Consider the following 17,349-nt stretch of genomic DNA (forward strand, 5'->3'; position numbering starts at 1 on the left):
ACACAAATAATATTTAGTAGCTGCCCGTTTTCTTCTTCTTCTTCTTCTTCTTCTTTTTTCAACTACAAGCACCTGCACGTAGGAGCTGAATATTTTTCATTTAGAGATGGGTAATAACCAAACACAAGAATATGATTTTTTTTTTTCAACAATATGACTTTGTTGTTGAAATTGTTCTTGTCTCCTCACCCCCAACTTGGTTGCGGCAGATAGCTGCCGCTTTCTGAGTCTGGTTCTGTTGGGAGGTTTCTTCCTGTTACAAGGGAGTTTTTCTTCCCACTGTTGCCAATTGCTTGCTCATAGGTGGTTGTTATTGTGATTTGGCACTACATAAATATATTAGAACTGAATCATTTAAAGATGTGGCTATAGCAAAACCCAACCAAAACCCCAAGTAAGCAAAGAAAGAGAGTCCCACATTAGAATCCTTAAGTACCTGAATGAGTAAATATTTGATTAAAACCTTAAACTTCTAGTTGTTATTGCTGAAGCTCCTGTTTCACTCCTTGTATAATGACCTCTCCTTTGCCAAGGTTTGTACAATTAGCTTCTACACTAAGTACAGTATTATTAAAGAATTAGCCATGCCTCACCCATACTAAAATTCAGATTGGTATTTATTTTTTGCAGTGTTAGTGACAAACTGATGGAAATGATTGTCCCTGCCTTGGGTGGAAGGAAACTTTTCAGAGTAAACGATCAGATGATCATTTCACCAACCTGATTGTTGTTGTCAATATGCGGTCTCTTGATGGCTACAAAATGTCGAATTTTCCTGTGGGAAGAGGACAGGAATCAGAGATTTCTTTCTAGGAGCTGTACACTAACAACGTTCGCTTGTTTAACTTGGCTTACCCTCCTTGGCCGATGACTGGTGTTATCCTCACATGCTGTTGTATACTGTCCCCTGATTTCTTTCTGGCATAATAAATGCCCTGCCATTCCTTCAGAGACGACAGGCCAGTCAGGGTATGAAATGCTGTCAGATCTCACAGATAGGTTGGATGGAGATGAATGGGTACAGGACTGACCTTTCCTTTTTTGATACAGTTGTTGATGGTGTCCAGCAGATCAGCTCTGTTCTTGTCACTCTTGGGAAGTTCAGTCAGTTCTTTCCCGATCAATTCCCCTTTGTGATAGCCCATCATCCGTTCAAATGCTGGATTCACGTACTGTGAAATAACCACAAAACTATTAGATTAACCCCTTAGCAGTCCTATTAGTCCCCTAAACCATCCAATGTCCCGTGGGCGGTACGTCCGACTGCTAACAGTTTAAAGGAAAAAGTTGTATATTTTTCTTATTGTCCTCTTATGTCTAAATTTCCCTGATCACCTCTTCCCCATACAGAGGGGGAAAGGATAATCTGTCTATAAGGAGGTACATGTTGTTTTGCGGTGACTCGACTTCGACTTTTTTATGTAGCACATTGTTGTTAATGTATGTAAAATCTGTAAATGTGATGCTTTGTTGTGTTTCTATTTATTTCACAATTGCCGCGACCAAGACAAAAACTAAGAGAGACACAGTTTATATGTAAAGGTATTAAAGTCATACACAGTTTTTTTGGATTAACTACTTGAGGATGAGAGCCACAGATATTACACAAATACTGACTATCACTAGCTTTGTGATTTAAAGAAAAGCTTTTGCTGCGTTGGAAGGTGTGTAATATGTTTACCTGTATTATGTGGTCCTCACTGGTGATCTCCACAGCTTCTTGGCAGTGCTCCAAGGCAGTGAAGATGGAATTACAAGCCCTGTGGATGAATAAAGCCACCAGACTAAGAATTAGGAAACTCAGTACCAAAGAACACTTACACAGTATATGTTTGTGCATGTTCACATAATTGCATGATATGATCTATGTGTCTTTGCCCTCCACTTGTACCTGAGTTTGAACTGGCAGCGCACCTCTCCATGCTCCATCTGTATGAGCTCATTATAGCATGCTGACACACTGTTGTTCTCCACAAATCTCTGGAGGCCAAACAAGGTTAAGTGACATTTGAAGGAGAGAAAGGGGGTGGAAAGATTGAATGAGTCAGTAGCAAATCGTATTGAAACCTCCAACGTCATTTTCACACCATTAAAAAACATGGACAATAAGTGCCTCTTTCAAAACTGGCAACACGCTGCTGTTTAAGTGTTTAAAATCTTTAGATGATCAATGAAACGCCTCAAGGAGAAACAAGCATAACACATTGAGGGCTGCATCTGATATAAACAAAGTCACAAGCACAGGCAAAAGTTGTTGGACGTACTCTGCTAAATCCAGCGCAGAGGAGAGGAAGAACAGATGGCTCTTCTTGGTCAGACGGTCTATACAGTGACAGAAAAGAATGATTACCATCTGCAACCACAATCATTTTTCAAAATCATGCTTGGAGTGGTCTGCTCAAACAATGAATGGAAAACTGTGCAGTTTAAACTCTCAAAAGTCAGTCAACTTTTTTTTAATATGAGTGATTGCATCCAAAATGAACAGCACCAATTGAAAATAACATTTGTTTCAATGGAGTTTGCAATGTAAGGTAAAGACTCTACAATAATATAGAGAAAATCCCCAAAATCTGACAACCCCCTATGAGCAAGCACTTGGCAACAGTGGTAAAAAAAACTCCCTTTTAACAGGAAGAAGCCTCCGGCTGAACCAGGCTCAGGGGGGCGGAGCCATCTGCCGTGACTGGGTTGAGGGTGAGGAGACAAGAAGATTTTCAACAGCAAAGTCATATTATTGAAAAAAAAAATGTTCTTGCATTTGGTTGATACCCATCCTTTTTTAATAGACATTTCTTCTATTTTGAACAAACAATCTAAAAATCAAAAAGTAATACTAAATTATAACATCATCTCGCAACTGAAAATTTGTCTGTTTACCATGTGACTAAAATAAAATCCACCATCCAACCATAACCGTAGACAGGTTGCTGTTGACCTTGCAGATTTTAAGAGAATTATATAAAAATATATGAAAATATTTTGAGGAATAACTTTTTGTTTGGAAAGTGTTGGAATAATCGGTTGATGTGCTGATTTTCAAATTAAAAGTCTAGTTAAAAAATGAACCTGATAGAGTTCATGGTTGCTTAATATGGTTAAAAAAAGTGTAATGTCGTACATGAACCCAACATAGTAAGATAAAATGCCTTTGAAAGACTACCCCATTCAAAGGCATCCATACTAATGGGATACTGTAAACATCTGAAGTTTGTTTTGAAGTTGAGCCTTAAAGACCTTAAAGTCTTATGTGAATAATTTTCTAATTAATTATTAACACAGAATATTAAAATTTACAAAGAAGATTAACTCAGACTTACTTTTGTGGCACAACAGCTAGAATAACTGTGTTTTCAGAGGGCTTTGTGGCACGGATCATCCTGAAAATAACACAAATACAGATACAAAGTCAGCAGGAGTTCAGGAAAAGTGGCTTGGACTCATGTACAGGACAAACATGTGGACAGATTTGGGGGTTGATGTCATTGCCTCAAAAGGAGGACAGAACATTTCTGCGTTTTACACAGAAACACCAAACCAAACATGTACCTCAGAGGATTGGCCACAAAGCCACAAGGCCACTGGCAAAGCGTAAGGGAAAGGGGCCAGGTGGTGGAGGAGGAACGAGTATGCAGTGTTAGAGAATGAAAGCAGGAACAGAAGGAATGGATTATGGAAGAGATCCTCATGGTGGATAAGGACGGGAGGTGGAAAAGGCAAAAAAAAAAAACACATTGAGGAAAGGAGCGAAGGAGGAAACAGGGAGGAGTTGCCAAACTGTGGTATTCTGGAGACAGGGGAGATAAATGGATCTGTTCCTTTACTTGAGGAAATAACGAAGCACTTAAAATAAATCACAAGAAAATATATGGGCACAGCTTTTTACTATAGGCCAATAACTAAAAGGTCTGGAGGAAAACTAAATCAAACACATAAGTAGTAGTCACTTGTCTTGGCTAAAAATAATATGGAATAAAGTTTTTCTTTAAATAGATGCCAAAAAATCGAAGGAACATCCAGCTTCGATTTATTTATTAAAACAAAGAATAAGCTGACTTGAAAACCTGAAAGTCATGTTATTTATGTATCCAGAATACAGGACTACAGGTCGTTCTCAGTAAATAAATAAGTAAATGAATAAACAAATGCACACAACTCTATGAGCAGTAAGGATTTAACATCTGGCACAGGACTGGGAGTGAACGGGATCATTTCGCAGGCGCATATACTTTTGAAAAGCTGCCAGCACAGCCACGGCCACTTTAGACAAATGGGCAAAAAAAAGCTTTTTCAGGCTTTTGGCTGATTTCATGTCAGCAAAGTGCAGACTCACTTTAGTGCCTGCTCAACTATGGCTTCCTATAACTTGGGAAGTCAAATATCTTGTACTTCCTTTTGGAGAAAAACTGAATAAAGAAATCTGTAAATATAACTTGGAGCATCAGGTTTCAAGTTGTAGACTTCTGTGTTGCTTTCAGTGAACACCAGATGGCACCAACCAGTTCTTCACAACAGAGTCCCAAAGCTATAGGAGCTTCAGTACTCACTGCTCCTTGCTATAACTTTTGACTGATGTAGTTTGATCTATATATTGCACATGATTACGTGCAAAAAGATGTGGATTTGGTTAAATCATTTCTTTGCTAGTATTTTTTTCTTTTTCAGTTTAAGGAGATGGTTTCCAAACATTAAAGAAGTATCAATATACTCTTAAATATGTAATACAACACCAAATTACTTCCTAAAATGTCTTCTCCCAGCTGCTGGGAGGAAACACTCTCAAAACATTCACTGAAGTGAAAATAGAGAAATTACAGAAAATATAGAACCAGTGACTCTGGTCAGAAAGACTTCACTCACCGGCAAACAGCTTCAGGCTCAAAATAGCGTGAGTGACGTCCATCAATGATTATTATCTCATGGTGCTTGTCTAGGAAACATTCAACAGCAGACTCAGGCGTCCGTGCAATGTTGCACCTGAAACCAGCGCGGTCACAGGCCCACCAGAAGGCATCACTTTGGCTGTCCTCCTTTGCAAACACGAGCAAGACCTGGAGAGAGACAAGGAAATGGGCATGGGGGTAAGAGAGTACTTCTATTGCTGGGATAATTATAAAATAGATATTTCACTTTGTCTACTACTCAGACAGGACACTATTCAGAACAGCAGACCAAGAACATTTTATGTGCCGGTTACATTTTTCACAAGGTTACAGGACAAATGAGGCTACTGACATGTATCAGTGAATAGCAACAAGTACAAATTCTGGCTTAAATTATATCCACTCCTCCCTTTTTGTAGATTAACATAATGCACTGTTTATGGAGTAAGTAAGTAACTGGCTGCATGAAAGAAAAATTAAACAGCCTTATGTTGGACTGTGGGAAGAAACATGTAGAACATGTAAATGGCAAACAGAGAGGCCCCACCCTAATGAAGAAACCAAAAAGCACGAAATACTGCTCGCATCAGGATCGCTGCCTAATGTTATTCTTTGGAACCAAAAACAGCTCCTTCCTTTGCCTGTGCTTAAAATGTCAACAAATTTGATGAAATCCAGCCTGGTTGTTTCTTGTCTTTTGCTAAGAACAATCTATATATTATTATCATTATTTTATAAGGCTACGAAACATGACAGTACATAGAGAAACGGCTAAAAACACAGAAACAATTTATTACCTTTAACATGCATTACTCATAAAATAAATGTGTTATTGTACCTTTAGGGATAGACTTAGTGATGGCATGTCATGGGGGCAGTAACCTCTTAAGTCTTACCACTGTACCCTCTTTCAGGGTATTTATAATCTGGTGGTTTGCACACTGCAGGGGCTGGTCTTGGACCTCTGGTGTCAATTTTGTATCTTAATCTTGGGGTCTATCTCAGGAGCCTTTTACAGGCGACATGCAACAAAATGTACGGTACAGTCCACAGAGGTCGGCAGTTCATCATAGGACGAACACATGGAGGCTGCCTTTTCACATCCACACCTACATCTAATTTTAGAACCACCAATTACCCTAACATGCATGTTTTTGGACCGTAACAGGAAATCAGAAAAACAGCCTCTCGGCACGGGAAGAACAAAGATCCTAGAGAGACTTTGCTTGGGAACATCGATCTGTTTGGCCCCTGAAATGGTTGTTCCCTTGAGGTCTAATAATGAGCCCTAAGGAGTATATTCATAGATGCACAGAAATCGAATTTTAACATTTCTGAGAAAGTAATATATAAGAATGTATCGGTCATTTGTCTCTAGTGATGGTTTTCATTTTGAAATGAGCACATAATGTTCCCTTAGTGTTCGTGTAGGCTTGACAAAACAGGAAGTTTATCTGGATGTAACGAAAAGCTAAAAAACCCTACTTCATTTGTAAAGCTTGCATAACTGGGTAAAGTAAAACATAGTATTACCACCTTTATTTGTTTTGTTAGTATAGCGATGTGAGTAAAATCAAAAACTGAGAAAAATAAACAGTGGGAAAATGGTCAACTGTGTCATCATCAGTCTTGATTTTCATTCTCAGCTCTGTTGCTTTTTCTGGGTTGAGTTTTAATTTTCTCTCTGGCGATTTGTGGATTTCCTCCCAGAGTCCCAAGACACGCATGCAGCTTGGGAGAAATATTGGAAATTGTGTGTGCTCATCCGTGTGCTTGACTTTCCTTAGATAAGCTGGCAAACTGTGCATGGTGCCTCTCTATCTTTTGTTAAAAGCATGCTAGGAGAGTCTCCACCTGCCTGTCCCCCCGATTCTGACTGGGGAAATTTAAAATGGATGAAATGAATAGCTGAATAACCGCCATCATGTAAACGTCATGGTAATGCCTTCTCCAAGAGGTGAATTACTGCTTTGACTGAAACTGAGCAGCGCAGAATCATGACAAACATGAAACCTGCAGAGTGAGGACATGTTTTAGATCCCACACTGTGTTTTGACCATGAACACACCAACCACCTTTGGTACAGTGGTGAGGAAACACAACATATACACGCAGGCAGCTGGACTGCAGCCAGAATCAACAGTACTCAGCTCTGCCTCGCAGCAGCATCACCTCCTGACTCCCTCTAAGGACAACAAAGGATAGAGTGACAGATAGAGTGCATGGAAGCACAGCAGAGAGAGGGGAAAGCTAATGAGTGAGTGGGTGAAATAAGCAGAAGGGAGTCCAAGTCATGATTCTCCACAGTAAGATCAGGCAGAGAGCATTTCAGAGTGTTCATATGTTGTCCTTCACAGGCGGCGACAGAAACAATAGAAAATGAAAAAGAAGAGGTGAGACTGCCAAAAGACGATGTCAGAAGGAGAGGACAGGAGGAGAAAATGGGCTCCCATTTTCGAGTGCCTGTGAAAGATCTACAGTCTTTGATCCTGTGCTGGCTTGTGTAACCATGGTGCTAACATGTGAAATTCCACACACACAGTACCTAGCGTACCCTGGGACAACACAGACCACACACATCTCTGACCTGCCACCCAAATATGTCACCAATGACAAGCCTGATAGGAGGCGCCGTTGGTCTTAATACCACCATCTAATATACACACAGTCAAACATATTTAAACACATGGTTGCACTCCATCACATCAACATCGTATCTGTCAGAGCTAGACGCCTCTCTAAATGCAACTCACTGTTAATGGTAGGCAAATGGATGTGTGTTTATGCAATTAATTGGTTACAATACCCTTAAAATACAATTTAAGTTTTTAAACCTATCAAGCCACCCAAATGACACAGTTAAGTCACAGCCTTCATAGTTTACATGAAAACACTGTTCAGCTAGCACAGAGGCTTATCCTCCTGGGCTGCTGCTGTTTTCAGAGTTCAGAGGTTAATCTGCCATGTTTGCACACCCAAGTCAGATGCCATTTAACACTGGGAGACTTCCAAACAGATGTGTCACTGGGATAACTACCTTTGAGCCATTTAACTGGTCAAAGGCTGGCCAATGAAATCTTTTCTTTCAGCTTTCCAGCATTTTATTTTAACAATCAACTTTTTTGGGATTGCACAGCATTATCATCCCTTGTTCCCCTGTCCCGACTCTTGTATGCAAAAGCACGCACTGCAGGATGTGCGTTTTTCTGGATTTTAGCCAATGGATATGGAGAAAGTAGGGGAGGTTTTTATCATGTTCTCAAGCAGGTTAAGTCTTTGCTGGCAATGCTTTGCTCAATGGGGGAAGTTGCAAGACACTACAAGGTCATAAGCTCTGTAGAATTTGGATGAATATGATGGAAACTGCCCCAAAGATTAGAAAATGAAGTGATAAAAAACTGCAGAACAGGGAAACTGTAGTGTGCAGTGATACAGTATTTAAATGTGGGATAAAAATTAGAATTGCCAGGTGTGGCTCAAAAGAAACTCCACATGTGCACGCCTATTGAGATCCAAGGTAATTACAAGACAGAACAGCAGCTCAAATAGCGGTTAACAACAGTTTTGACTGAGCTAGATATTACTGGGATAAAAAGAGAGTACAAGAGTGTAAGATGACTCTCATGTAAGAGTATAATAAAAGCAACTTTCCTCACTATATCTGGGGAGTTGGGAAAGTTAGTTAAAAAAGTTTTTTCCTTCATATGAATGATGTCAAAACTATAACCTGCGTAGTTTATCGTGTATATTTTGGAGTACCTCCCAGCTTAGCATATTCTACGTACACATTACACACACAGCCCAGAATTAGTTTGAAAATTGTAGACAGTGTTTAGGTCAGGCTGTTAATGAAACACTGATTTCATGCTTTTAAATATAATTATAAAGTAATGAATTCATTAAAAATTACCTTTCAGTCAGCATTCCAGTCTAAACTTTTTTCTTTTTTCTTTTACTTTGGCATATTTTAGCTCTGCTACTTATGTTGAGATATTACAAATTACTCTAAAGTCCCATTTTAAGATGACTTAATGATGATAATTGCACTACTGCAGTTTAAACAGTTTAAAACAAACTCATTACATTTTGCATTGTACAATTTTATGTGCTCCAATAAGCATGTTTTAAAAATTTATCAATAAATTAAAGAAAACAAAAAATAAGAAGCACAAAATCCTAACACCGCTTACCTAACTAGTTGTGGTAGGATTTGGTTAATGGCCATCAATTTTAACTGGATTTTATCATTTTCTGAATATCCACATGGAAAATCTTTTAAAAAGAAAAGAATTGCAATAAATAAATAAATGTCTGAGGACTTATTTCAGATAAATAAATAACCAAGTAAATCTATGTCAAAGTTAGAGGACACAAAGTCTGTATGAGTAAGTTGTTTTTCAACATATTATATCACGATAAACTAGATGCAAATCAAAGGTGTGATGCCTTTAACTTACATATAAAATTGTCAAGGATTAATTAGACACAGAAACATTGCTTTTACATTTAACAAGCTCTTATTTTTAGTAAACCAATGATAAAACTTCCTTCCATTAAGGATTCTGCTGATGAACACATGAATTATTTGAGCAACAGCTTCAACTGCAATTGCAGTTGTTTATATAGTTGAGCTTACACACAAAAAGGCATTAAAAGTTTAAAGATACAAAATGACAAAAGTTTTCAACAACAGAATTACCTTTCTTTACATGGATCTGCGATATAATTACAATGCACTTTAGATTATTAATTATGTGTGTAACAAGTGAAACCACATGAAGCATTAGATAAGCTGATGGGGGAGGTATGTAGCAAATCTGAAACTCTCCAGGGCCACCAGGCAGTAATAGTAAATGTCAAGGAAAACCCACAATATATAACTCTCTCCTGCAGAACATTTTATCTCTCTTTTCATCTCTCTGTTCCTGTGGAAGGAGTGAAGTAGAGGAGGAGCGACTCAGGTCATGGATCCAGCAGAAGGTTGGACGTAAAACTAAAAGAGCAGTTTTAGGGTTTTATGGGCCATGAGATGAAGTCAAAAAAGGCTTTTTAATAAAGCCCTCGGTCCCACCACCTGCTTGCATGCTGCCAGAGATTTCAGCTATAGTGCTTTTGGGTTTGGTAAATAAGGAGGAGGGTGAAGGGATAGAGTGGGATTCTTTAGCTCAGCATGAACACGAGTGGCATGCCAGGCCTCTCACATCACCACACTGGAGTGGGAGATGAACTGAACTCAAAAACCCCCGGAGATGGGTCAAAGCAGCACAGCTCAAACCAAAGCAAATCAAATAAAAGCAATAAACGAGCAGCTAATAAAGTAGCAGAACTGCTGGAATAAGGAATGCTTTGTAATCTAACCAGCTAGTCACATCCGAGAGCTCTTACTTTCTGTGTTACATAAGGATAAATCTTGTTAGCACATGTCCTAATCCCTAACCAGAAGATGAGTACAGACAGTCCCTGACTCAACCCTGCCTAACCCCACAATATTACTCGTGTTCTTGATAGGCAAGATGAAATCTTAGCTAGACCGAAATGACAGAGGACAGACATGGTGTCTACAGGTATTTAAGATGCATAAAATTAATCTAAAATGGCAAACTATATCCAGAAAACATCACAGCAAATATGTCTTAGAGCACTGATTCAAGAATGAATGCAACGCAAGGGATAGAAGATATTATTTCGGGGACATACAAAAGAACATTTTGGACTACAAAGGCAAACAGGGTTTATGTGGCTAAGATCATATTTTACTTTAAATCAAAAAAGTAAATTTATCTTCAACAACTTTAGTCAGGTAAATCATTATCACAGCAAATACTGTTAACCACACTCTGGATAAAGTCACTTTACGAATAAAAATCAATCTGCAAAAGTATTCTTGTCCTTTAGTAGAGATGGAATGATTTTTTTCTGGGATAAAAGAAGAAGTCCTAATGTGATATAAACTATAAGCAGTATAAATGGTATAAGTAGCATAGGCAGTGTATTTGTTTTTCCCTGTTTTAAATGAAGTTGCATAGAAATTCCAACTGGACACAAACAGGGAATTCATAGTACATTTTGAATCCGTTTTGTTTATCTAGGAGACTAAATTACACTTAGGGGGGTGGAAATTTGGTGCCATAAACTGCACTCATCAGTTGTTCTTAAACATTAGATATGAACATGACCCAATGGGCTGTCTTACTCTTACCTGAATTGGCTCTTGAGACAATCTCATGGGTCCTACACATTCTTCTGTAGCTGAAACCTGTTGAAGAAACATGACAGCACTGAGAATGGATAAATCACTCACTTAAAAAAAAATACAGACAGAGCAAAAAGCTGTGAATATTTCTTACCATTTTACCATTAATGTCCAGCAGCATATTAGCATATTGCTTTTGCTTCCACAACCTGTCTGCCCCCGCTGCACTTCACAAACTTTAATCGTCTTCCTTACCACCCACGTTCAGTCCCCAGTGCAACAAGCCAAGTACTTCCTCTTACAAGCCAGATGCGTGAAGTCAAACAGGATAACAAATAGCCTTTTAAATCTACAACAAATATCTGTATGTCTGGAGCCTTAACTACAGATTTTGTGATGACTCTTCTATGCTGCAGACACGCATATTTTCATGCCACAACACCAATCCAGAATGGAGCCGCCCGCTACAAACTTCTTTAGAAGGTATTAACCACCAGCCGCAGATTGAACTCACAGGTTTACCTGATAATCCCACTGCAGGAGCATCACATTCTGCGCTCTATATGTGTGTGCGTGTGTTTTTGCAGCTTGTCTGGACAGCTTCAGCAGGCTCCTTAAGCACATGCGTCACTCTGATGTGAATAAGCAACTCAGCTACATGTGCATCTCTTGAGCATATGCATGCACACACATGCTTACACCACACTTCAAAATACACATTGAGTCAGCAGTGCACCATATCATACTGTATCATAGTGGCCAACATGTGTGCAATACCCAGTTATTTATTTATTTCTTTGTATTAGTGGCTTTTTTCTCATTAAAAATGGAACTTGTTATTGAATGCCTTTTGCTGCTAAAGTGTTCATAAACACAGACTTTTAAACACTCAGTATTAAAATTCCCCTCCCCATGGAGAGAAGCTTGTACTCTTTCTACACGTAAACAGAGAGAGAGATGGAGAAAGAGTGGGAGGAGGATGTCTGTTAATTCCACAAGAAGCACCAGTGCCATAATAACGCATGCTATACACAAACTCTACTCGCAGTCATACAAATTGTATGACTAAAGCAGTGAGGCGGGCAGCAGTCGATGACTTAACCACCCATCATTACAGCATTATTTGTCAGTGGTGCTTAGGCTTGAAGCTGAACATATTTCTGCCCACATTTCAAGAAGCCACTATCACAAACATCAAGACTTCTGGTACAGCACTTGAAATATAAGAAGCTTAATTTTATTAAAGCAAACAGCGACTTCCAGGACTGAAAACTGAAACTAATGGGGAAGTGGCAAAAATGACAATTTGTCAAATAGCCACTTGAGGTTTTAACATCTATGTTAAAATGCAGCAAAATTAGCATCTCTGACTAATATCATAGGCTGCTGTGTGAAGTTTACACTCTAGTTTTTCTAGTCTGCTGCTCAGCACCAACCAACAGATAACTGTGTCTTTACATTACATCTGAGTTGGTCACTTCCACACTGGCTGGATGCTACATCCATTGCATATTCTTCTATCTCTTTTCTTTTAAATGCAGTCTATTGGGCACACATTAACCCATCTTTGCATATTTCCATTTAGTGCTCCTGAACCTTTTCAGCCTCATATGTATAAAGTCCAGCACTGTTTCACCTCTGAGCCACGTAGGCTGAAAAAAACAACAACATAAAAGCACACACAGAAAAACACCCATTGTCCCATGTTGTCTTGCAAATGACACACAGATATAAAGTGAGCTTTGTACCACAGTTTACTCATGCACAAGAGCATGTGCATTTTCAACTAAAGCAAAACTACTAACTTGAAAAAATAATAAAGCATGTGCACAGACAGAGAGAGAGGGAGACAGAGTTATATATGGAATGCCTGATTGTAATATAGTGGAGACAATATGTTTAATTTTTTCTCAGTAATAACTTGGTGAAGTTCTGTCATTTTCCAGCAAATGCAAAGCAGGTGTGCAAAGTGCTTTGTGATTTTTCTGCTTCACAGTAAGAAGAGAACTAGTCGCTGTTACTGTAAAGCACCTGTAAAAAATAATACGTGGATTAAACTTAACATTGCAGACATGCAGGACTGTGTTGTCTCACACTTGTGGTCCTTACATCAGAGATGTTTGTGTCTAAGCACAAAGACATTCCTGGAAAGCTGAGCAGGGATCACTATCTACATAGTGTGGTCTAACAGGACAAAGAAACAAGGTCAACCAAGTAAGAAATGACCCAACAGAGTTGGTAGGAAAGACTCAGAGCATCTGGTGGCTCGGTGTTAAAAGCATAAACGTAGTTATAAGAAGACTGAGGGGAATGAGTCATTGTTTAGTGCTTCAGTGACAACAAGAAGCCCAGTTTCAAAATATATAATTGGGTTTGAGTGTTGGTTTCTTGAGTATACGAGCAGCTTTGTTTTACTTGAGGACGATACAGCCAGATGTGAAACAGAACAGGAAGGAAGGCAGTAGAAATGGGACTGTTAACCAGTGCTGAGAGATCAATTTGGAGAAGGATCAGTCAGCTAAGTTAGTTAGAAGATGATGGAAGAAGTGTTAAGGAAAGCCATCATTGGGGACCATCTCTTCTTAGAATAGCTGACAGAGTCCTCACGAATAGACATTAAGAGGAAGTAAGTGAAAGAAGACTTTGGATCGAGTGCAGAGACAGATGCTTCTTTGTGTTAAAATAACAGGTATAAATGAGACTATGAAAGCTTTCTTGTATATCCACAGCAGCTGAAAACCAACAACCTAGCTAACACAAAATGAAAAAAATAAATAAAGTTGATGCCGATGGCTTATAAATTAAACTTGGTTGAAAGACTGACTGACCTAATGCTTTATGGAGTATTAAAAGAGGCCCATTAACCATGACATGAGACAAAATTTGTTTTCAAAGAACATAATTTGTATCATCTGTTTTTTGTTTGAATCCAACACCAGCAGATATGTAGAATGACAGAGAGGGAACAGAGGATTCTCAAAGTCACTGAACTGAAAAGAGCCAGGCAACTACAGCATAATATGTTTATTTAAGCTCAGTCTCAATGTAATGGAGCTGTAATACAAGTTGAATTATATCGTGCAGCCAGTGTCCTGGCAGAAAGGTAAGGTAAAAGTTTTTTCACTCTTCTTTATAAAGTATTCAGTTGTCATGTCCAGGTTTGTGAAACAAGTCATATAAGCCTTTTCCCAAGAACAAGATAAAAGAAATTACTGGTTTTAATTAAATGTCCCATACTACCAGCAGCTGTCAGAAATCAGGCAGGTCGTTTTAGGACAATCTTCTTGTATAGCTCCTGTACAGAACTTTTGCTCTGTTAAAATCTTTAAAAAAAATCATAATCTACTTTTACACACTACACTATTACAGCAACAAGTCGCAAAATATACTGCAAAGATACACTTTAACAAAATGGCACAAAAATACGCTAAATTACAGTAATATGTTCTTTGTAAACAGAGCTAAACACTGTAAAAGGATGCTGCTGCTATACAACGTACAGTACAACACAAATTAACAAAAAAAATAATCAAGTCATTTCTGTTTATTGATTCAGGCCACAATTAATTGCCAAATTATGCTGCATGTCCCACTACCTCATGCGATGTAAAGAAATTAAGAAACAATGTTTGTTGATTACACAAATGAATAATAGAGGTTTAAAGATTTATTGATCTACAGTATTTAAACACATATCACATTTTCATAACATCTTGTTATGGCGATTACAGTGGAAACAATAAGAGTGTAATAGCAAAAGTTAGCAATATTAAACAGTCACTCAATGACCTCGCTCTGTAACTTTCTGTGTTCTGACACTTGGCAGTTGCTGTGGTTCCCAAACTAAAAATACCATTTACACTTAATTGCAGGATATCTAGGAGTGAAGAAACTTGATTTCTTGAAGAACTTGAAGAAACTGATTTGTTGCAATGGTGGAATCCTATTATAGCACCACACTCAAATTCAGCGAGCTCTTTAGAACAAACCATTCTTTCAAAATGTTTTGAAAGGCAGACTGCACGGACAGGTCTTTGACTAACTGTAGCAATGGGACTAAAAACACATGAATTCAAAGATTAAGACGTGTGGCCCATATAGTGTATGCTAGTATCTATGATCACAATGGACAAATAAGCTACTTTGCTGTACTGAATTGCTGGTTATGTTTTAAGTGAGCTTTCAAGGATATCTGTAACTCTGGAAAACAAACAAACAAAAAACTACAGAGTACTTATTATAATTGTATATGTACATGTAGTATATGTACCCTATCTCCTCCTTAATGGGCGAGCCAATCTGAACAACACTTTGCACAAACATCGTCACACACAAAGTGACTATTATTTTTTATGTGCTTTTAAAAATCCAATCTCTTTTGATTTTCATGAAAATGTACATTGAGTGATTCTTATATAGCATTTTTCTACTCTCCCGGAGTACTCAAAGTGCTCTACACAACATATCACATTCACCCACCTATGCTTTTAAGTGCTTACTAACTACCCAAGGATATTTGGCATGCAGACAAATGGGAGACAGGGATCAAACCACCAACCTTCCAATCAGTAGATGACCTGCTCCACCTCCTGAGCTACAGCCACCCCAAAATGTGATGTTATACTCTCCAGTTGACAGTCAATATGCAGTGGTTCTGTATATAGTGTTTGATTTGGCATTTTAAAACATGACACCAGTGTTCACAAAATTCAGAACAACTCAGCAGTAGATAGATAAGTATACAAATAGTTAATATGAATAATCATTTGAGTCTCTTTTCTTCCAAGCAAAAATGGAAAACAAAACAAAACAAAAATCCCCTGAAAAGGGACGGTTTATTGGTTTTTGTTTTATTTTTGTTTTTTCACACATTTTGCTAAATTAATTATACCACAAAATAACAAACAACACACAAACCTAATATTTCACGTCACACAGCCCTTCCTTCCCACCCCCCTTAAAAATGGCTTCGGTTTTTAAGCCTATGACTTAGATCTTCGACTAATTACAAACTTCTGAACGTTGGAGCTGCCTTCATCTTAGAGTAATTTCAGTCTTTGTTTTTGTGAAGCACTTTGTAATGTTGGCTTTGAAAGGTGCTGTATAAATAACCCCTTAATTGTTTCCTGAGGCCAGGTATATAATGTCATTGCATATACTGTACACACATTGTTATGATACAGATCAAACATTGCTTTCATTGTGAAGGACCATCAAACATTTCGCAGCACATTTAATTGAACAGTTTATTCCCCAGAATGCAATAAACGTAACAAACTTAGTGTATGTTTGATGTGGTCCTTTGAAGGTGTTTTCTCTGTTGATGTTAGATTATGAAGATGACTGGCTAGTTTACAGCATGGCTAGAGAACAGAAACGCTTACGGGCCAGAGTGTAATTGTTTTGAGTAATGACAAAGCGGGTGAATTTCTCATGTAGATTCGACCTTATGAGTGGCTCTTTTGTTGAAAGTCAGACTGTTTAGAAATCAGAAGTGATACAGAATGACGTTACTGTGTCCTTCAGAGCAGGGATAAATCTTTTTTTCTGCTTCTATGCATTATGTCACTTTCAAGTTTATCGAAACCAATAAAGAAATGTTTTGGATTTTCATTTTGTATATTGCCAGATAAATACCAAGCACTTGGCGCTTATCGAATTAGGTTCCTCATCATTGTTAACACCAGGCCTTGGTGTCTGCATGAATCACAGTCCTTGCAACAAGGCCTCACCTTATCTGCACTGAAGTGGCCTTCTTAGAATGTCTACATGGACTTGAGGTCGGCCTCTGTCTTATCTGTTAGACTTCTGTCCACAGCATGAAGTCAATGATAAGCTTACAGTGAGAGTCTGATATTTTGACGTGGCTTAAAGCTGTCGTCTGAACAAACTTCTTGACTGCTACCTTTAGATGTTAGGTTCATCCTACAAGTAACAGCAAACTGTAGAACTGTAGAGAATAGCAGCTCTTGATCACGTTTCTGGATTTATCATGTTTGGTTTGCATAATTTAGCATTTTGAAAACATGCTAAGATATTTTTATTAGAATTGTCAATGTTATTAGTTAATGTCAGGGAATAAGTTAAACATTACATGTTAATCTAGTCATTGTTAGGAAGCAGGTTGGCACTCAAAGAGCTGCCACACAGAACAGCATTTGAAGAAATCGGTCAAAATCAAAGCTTCTCAGTATGCCTCTATGTAACTGTGATGGCAGCAGCCACACAGGGGTAAATTAGTCCATTTTTCACTTTATTATTTTGCTTTGCAGT

The 17,349-nt window shown here is 38.3% G+C and overlaps 1 protein-coding gene across 3 annotated transcripts in view; it reads right to left on the minus strand.

The window, feature by feature from the left end:
- Positions 1–17,349, minus strand: part of pde8b (phosphodiesterase 8B) — a 58,402-nt gene that overhangs the window by 19,174 nt on the left and 21,879 nt on the right. For 2 of the 3 annotated variants that reach the window (XM_005929843.3, XM_005929842.2), the window contains exons 2-10: positions 11,083–11,139; positions 4,861–5,051; positions 3,321–3,380; positions 2,265–2,322; positions 1,892–1,980; positions 1,682–1,760; positions 1,032–1,172; positions 856–944; positions 721–775 (exon numbers count right to left, since the gene is read on the minus strand). In XM_005929843.3, the coding sequence (XP_005929905.1) occupies positions 721–775; positions 856–944; positions 1,032–1,172; positions 1,682–1,760; positions 1,892–1,980; positions 2,265–2,322; positions 3,321–3,380; positions 4,861–5,051; positions 11,083–11,139 (819 nt within the window). Of the gene's footprint in view, positions 1–720; positions 776–855; positions 945–1,031; positions 1,173–1,681; positions 1,761–1,891; positions 1,981–2,264; positions 2,323–3,320; positions 3,381–4,860; positions 5,052–11,082; positions 11,140–11,230; positions 15,866–17,349 lie in introns of those variants that run through there. The other variant, XM_005929844.3, reaches the window with a different exon arrangement.

The sequence above is a fragment of the Haplochromis burtoni genome, unplaced genomic scaffold, assembly GCF_018398535.1.
Source record: "Haplochromis burtoni strain Fernald_Lab_line unplaced genomic scaffold, NCSU_Asbu1 Contig_107, whole genome shotgun sequence".
Lineage (NCBI taxonomy): Eukaryota > Metazoa > Chordata > Actinopteri > Cichliformes > Cichlidae > Haplochromis > Haplochromis burtoni.